This window comes from Helobdella robusta, assembly GCF_000326865.2.
Source record: "Helobdella robusta unplaced genomic scaffold HELROscaffold_7, whole genome shotgun sequence".
NCBI lineage: Eukaryota > Metazoa > Annelida > Clitellata > Rhynchobdellida > Glossiphoniidae > Helobdella > Helobdella robusta.
Genome location: NW_008705398.1, coordinates 1,615,660 through 1,621,659, shown reverse-complemented (window position 1 = coordinate 1,621,659; position 6,000 = coordinate 1,615,660). Strand labels below are relative to the sequence as shown.

Here is a 6,000-nt window from a genome sequence, read left to right as displayed (position 1 = left end):
AAATCTCGTATAGGAAGAATTACGGGCTTGTGGAATGCGTTCCGAAAGTACGTCGTTCATGTTCTTGACTTTGGAAATATTGATAAAATCTACCGAATTTTTAGCGTCTGAAGTATTACGATTGAACTTTTCAATTTTTTAACAACAATTTTAAAATTATTATCCAATTTATTAAAATTAATGAAAAAATCATTGCCATTTGTAGTGAAGGGTATAGGCCCTATTCCGATTTTACTCATAATCAGCGCTTATATAGGGATATTTCAAAATTTTAATACTTAACGATCATTTAATTATATTACGGTAATAACGGATTATCTCCAATTATGGATTTAAAATCAGATGAATGATTTGTAAGAAAATTATTAATTGATGTTTCTGTGTGACACACACAAACAAGCACACACAAACGCATAAAAAACACACATGAACACCTATTGACGCTAACACTATCAAGTCAATGTTTATCCATGTTTGTTAGGAGTGGTTGTAGCTTTCTTTTTGTCCGAGTATCTGATGCTTGACTGAATGTTTGAATCATTTTTTTTATATCCATTCCAGATTCAACAAAATTAGGAGGAGGGACACTGAGAAGACCTTCAAAATATTTATACATACATATACTAACATACATGAATGTATGAAAAACATTTCGAACTAACATTTTGCTGCAAAAGAATTTTACAGACGAGTAAATAATAATATCTCTTGAAAAAGACAAAAACAATTTGTTTTAAATTTGATTAATATTTTGTTAAAAACGTTTCAAAGTTTTTCAAACGCTTCCTACTGTCTCTTGCTGTGGCCATCCATTAACAATTCTTCAATGGAGAGTCCGGAAAATATTACACTAAAAATGGCAAAAATATTCCCGCACATCACCTACGGAAACCTGTATTATCCTATTATATAATATCGGTGTTGCAACACGTTTCATATAACATTCACATTTAACTTGTACGAATGTGTAGATCGCATTATAAAAAACACGCTAAGATGGTATGGGAGGAATCGAGACATTTCCATCTCGATTAACGCGATTAACGAACGAGTTTTTGAATCTTGAAATTAAAATTAAGTAACTAGATTTGGCAGCATGATGGATTATTGGATGAGATCAATAATCCATCATGCTGCTATTAAACTATAAATTTATATTTAATACCCTGCAAAATGTCTGTCGTTAATTATGTTCTGAAACACATTTTCACAAAGAACTTTCTAGAAATACTGACGGATATATCTTCAGGAATTTTACCTCTGTTATAAACCTCATTCACAATTTTATATATTTATTATACTTTATTTACTAAAAAATATATAAGTTAACATTAATTTTTCATAAATGCTAAGAAGAGAAGTGGTGGCTATTAAAATTCTTCTTGGCCAAAATATATGGTACTCCAGAGAGCTGTGTAAACATGACAAAACTGAATGTAGGCGTGTGTGCGTGCGTGCGTGCGTGCGTGCGTGCGCGCGTGTATGTTATTGTTCGCGTTTAATATTTTTTCATCTTAATGAAATTCTAGATTGATATATGCGTTTTGATATGTTATTGTTCGCGTTTAATATTTTTTCATCATAATGAAATTCTAGATTGATAGATGCGTTTTGATTTTAATATAGATATAGATAGAAAGATAGATAGATACAACTTTTCTTTCTACCAAATCAGAATTATTAAAAACAATAAAAAGAAATTAAATGCATCAGATCAGAGTAAAGAACTCTAGAAATTACTCAGACGACAAAATCTATTATATTACTGATTTCAATTATATAGGCAGCTGGTTTCAATGCAATGGTGCAACAAGGCACAAATTTCTGGCACCATAAAGATCCTTTATTGTCGAATTTCTTATATTGGAACAATTAGGACAATCGCTTCGAATATCTGGTTTCCTGGTTGAATAATAAAACGTCTTTTATTTGATATTCACAATTTCATTGTATATTCACAGTGCCATTTTTTATTTTAAATATTAGTTGGCGTGTTACGACTGCTTTTATTTCATATACTGAAAAACTTTTATCATCTTTAAACAGAACGTCTTAGAATGTTTTAGTTAAATTCGCTGCACTGACAAACGTTCAATTATTATCAATTTTTGTTTTACAAATTTTTATTCAAAAATTTACCATGTTAAATGGCTTGGTTAAATAAATTTTGCAAAGATTTAATGGCTCCAATGTTTTACTCATATTTCACATGCCATTTTAATATTAAGTAATATTTTTATTTTTTTATGACTCAGATGAAATTGATTTTCTCAAGTGAGTTAAACAAATTTTTTATTATACGCAAGTGTAAATTACAGTCTTGCGTCAAAGTTTTTTCCAGCTAGCACGGAGCGGATTAGCCACTGTTCAGATGGAACGCTACTGTTTGCAGACTGTTGAGAGAGCTGGAGATCTGTGCAAACAAGATGACTAATAGATAAACCCCACCCTTAGGCTGTTTCCTATATTTTCTTTATCACTACTGATATTATTATTATTACTGTTATTGTTATTATTTTATAAATTTTATAAATTATTTACATTTATTTATTTGCACTCTTATATATTATTAATAATTTTCGATTGATTTCATTTTAATTTTATCTCTTTAGTCAATAAAAGATTGTCCCCATTGTTATTATTATCAATGTTGCTTTTTTTTATTATTATTGTTGTGAATGTTTATAATAATTTTAATAATAATACAATGAAAAAAAAACAATAATAATAATAATAATGTCATTTAATAAAAAGCCAACAACAGGAAACTTCAAAATCAGTATGATTACAATTTATAACACACCTGTGTCTGTCACGAACGATTGAGTGGGTGAATGTGCATGATGTGTTGGCGGGTAGAAAACATGAGATAAACAAACATGAACACAAAATAAACAACGAAAAAATATGAATCAGACACACATAAGCACACACACACACACACAATACACCCACATACCCACATACATAAACACGCACGCACGCACGTACGCACACACACACACATATATATACATATACGAATACATATACATATACAAACATAACCCAGCAGGGTTTAAAGCGTTAACAATTAGCCTATAACGGGGCTCAGCAGACTAATGTCTGTATGGGAACCACTGACAAGTAATTGTCTCAGTATCCTACCTCACAAAGCTTTATCTTTAAAATGACTGTTGGTGGATCTTAATGATAATAATAATGGAGTGTCTGAAAGTGGTAAAACTCTTGTCAATCTTTTAGCCAAGGTCTGAAAAGATCGATTTGAAGTCAGAACGATGTCGTAAACATTTCTCATGATGTTGTACAATACTTTCCAAGCATCTTTTAAAATAAATATTTTGTTTAAACTTGTCGATTTGAATAATTTATTTGCTTCTGAGTTAACACTAGGTTTGAAGTTTAATTTTTGATTTAGAATTTTATCAAAACAAAGTCGTTCTATTAATGAAGACTCTAATATTTAAAACTGAAGTGATAATCATTTGTTTCAGGAGCAATTTTTTTTAAATGAGGGTCTGAGTTCAGTACATTGTGAAGGACCCGCTTAGGGCCCATTCCGGCCCTGCAACACAATTACTCAACAATTATGCATGTTATATAATGTACATATAAATATAAACAAATAAACATGTATAAAATGTATATGTATGTACATATACAGTAATTAATGAAATCTACAAAATTTCTAGCGTTGGATAGTTTTTTATTACATTTCTCAATATACATATACATGTACAAATATGTATAAATGTATATATATATATACACATATATAATATGTATACATTGATGCATGTACTGTACATATACGTATATATGTATTCTAAATTTTTGGTATTTCATAGAAAGCTGCGATAAATAGATAAGTCTTAACAAACAAAATGCTAGCATTTGTGGAATTATTTGGATGAATGATACCTTTATCGCGACAGCAGCATCGTCAACACAACATAAACAATCAATCATGCAGTCACTCAATCAATAAATCATTTATTCATTCATTTCATTCATTTCATTCATTTATTCATTCATTTATTCATTCATTTCATTTATTTATTCAGTAATAGGCCGAAAAACGTTATCAATGAAGGAAAAATTTATCAAAATGAAGAAAATTCATCCTCCCCCAGCTTACACTTCTAATAACTTTGAAGTATCAGTTGAAGATCAACAAGCACTACAACAACCTTACCCAGATGAGCAGCAATCTCATCCTCAACCGTCTCAAAAAAAATGTCCTCAAGAACCACAAATCTGCTCTCAACCGAAACAAGTTAAGACATCATGTATTTACACAGTCGAAAACAAACCAGACGAAGGCGGTCCTGAAAATGTGAAAGTGGTTCAGATTGACCAGCCTGACGGTGACGTAATCACCGACGATCAAGCTAAAGTTGATTTTAGGAGAACACTCTTCGCCCGATTCAGTATCTGCAGTTCCTGTGGTTCGGTTTGCCTACTTATCGTCAACATTCTTACAAGTAAATATCTATTTGTTGATTTGTTTTGTGTCGGCAGTAGGGTTGATTTGATTAGTGGTTTGATTTTTCTTAGAAACAATATATTGATGAGGATAATAAAATAATTTAATTGTAATCTACCAATTAATCAGCTGCATTGATCAACTAACCAGCCAACCAACCAACCACCAATCTACCAATCAGCCAACTACAAAATTGAGAAACAAATAAATCAATTGTTTAATCATTGTCTGTGTTTCTTTGAATAAACTGAAGGATAAATCAATCACTTTCGCAATCAGCTAATACATATTAATAAATTAATCAATCGATCGATCAATCATTCATTCATTCATTCATTCATTCATTCAACAAATCATTCAGTAGTCTGCCGATCAAATGAAGATGCAAAGTCAGCTGAAGCTTGCGTCATGGCGTCATTCATCTTCTTCAATTTTAATCTCTTTTTTTTGATCATCGCCATCATTACCCTAATTAGACTCAAGAAAGCATCCAGTTTATAAATGTACCTCCCTCGGTGTATTTTTTATATTTAATTCATTAATATTTTACGACATTAAATCGATGTATTAATTTATGAGTTGGTGTGTGTTGAAGACTGCGTTACTGTTTTATTGAGTGTCCTATGCTTTCAATTTGCCTCATACCCTCTATCTAAAATTTCTAAAGTTGACATAAGATTGACCTACATTTAAAATATAAAAAATTTAGTTTAGAAGTTAGACTATAAAGTAAGATAATATGCGATGGTATATTATCTTACCAGCTGCTGGGATAAAATAGAGAAATACGAAATGTTATATTTGTCGCTGTCACCTTGACCTTTCAGCTCTGCCTCTCCGCTAACAACCATCATGATTCATATATTTTTAATTGGCGGCTATCGAACTCTTTACTGCACTTCCACAGGTAAACTAAGATTTAGAAGTATCGGCAGTTATCCACAAACAGGATACATGAATGAATTCGCGCAAAATGACCCCTTACATTTCGTGATAGGCGGAAATCTCTTTTCGCATTCAAACTCGGTTACCGGCCAGGGCCAGGGGCGCCTTTCTGACCGTTGCACTATCATTCCGTCTAAAAAACACAATTTATTTAACTTATTTCAGTTTTAATTTGAAGTTCAAGATGGCAACCGGGATGGTATATTTATTTCAATCGCCATGTATTTTCTTTTTATGGTGTTTTTATTATTTTTAAAATGTTTTAATTAAAAATTTTAATTTAAACCAGCATTGTAAATTTAAAATTTTCAATTTGAAATTTTACTAAAAAAGAGACTTTAAATAACCTTAAATTCAAGATTTGAAATAAAACACCATCATCTTCTAGTCGGTGAGATTTTTCAGAAATCTCTAGCGAGTATCTTTTAGCCAATTCTGGCGAACATTTCATAATGAATCCAAGAGAACACAATGCGCGAACTTCGCTGAACAGAAGCAAAAGTAAAATAAAATAAAAATAAATTTAAACAAAATAAACTGTAATGCATCTTGTTATGAGCGAAAAATAA

The 6,000-nt window shown here is 30.9% G+C and overlaps 1 protein-coding gene across 1 annotated transcript; it reads left to right on the top strand.

Annotated features, from left to right (window-relative positions):
- Positions 1-4,108: 4,108 nt before the first annotated feature.
- Positions 4,109-4,987, top strand: HELRODRAFT_164782 (hypothetical protein; the record flags this gene model as incomplete). Its single annotated transcript, XM_009030752.1, has 2 exons — positions 4,109-4,484; positions 4,848-4,987. The coding sequence occupies 2 exons, from the start codon at positions 4,109-4,111 to the stop codon at positions 4,985-4,987; spliced, it is 516 nt and encodes a 171-aa protein (XP_009029000.1).
- Positions 4,988-6,000: the final 1,013 nt, after the last annotated feature.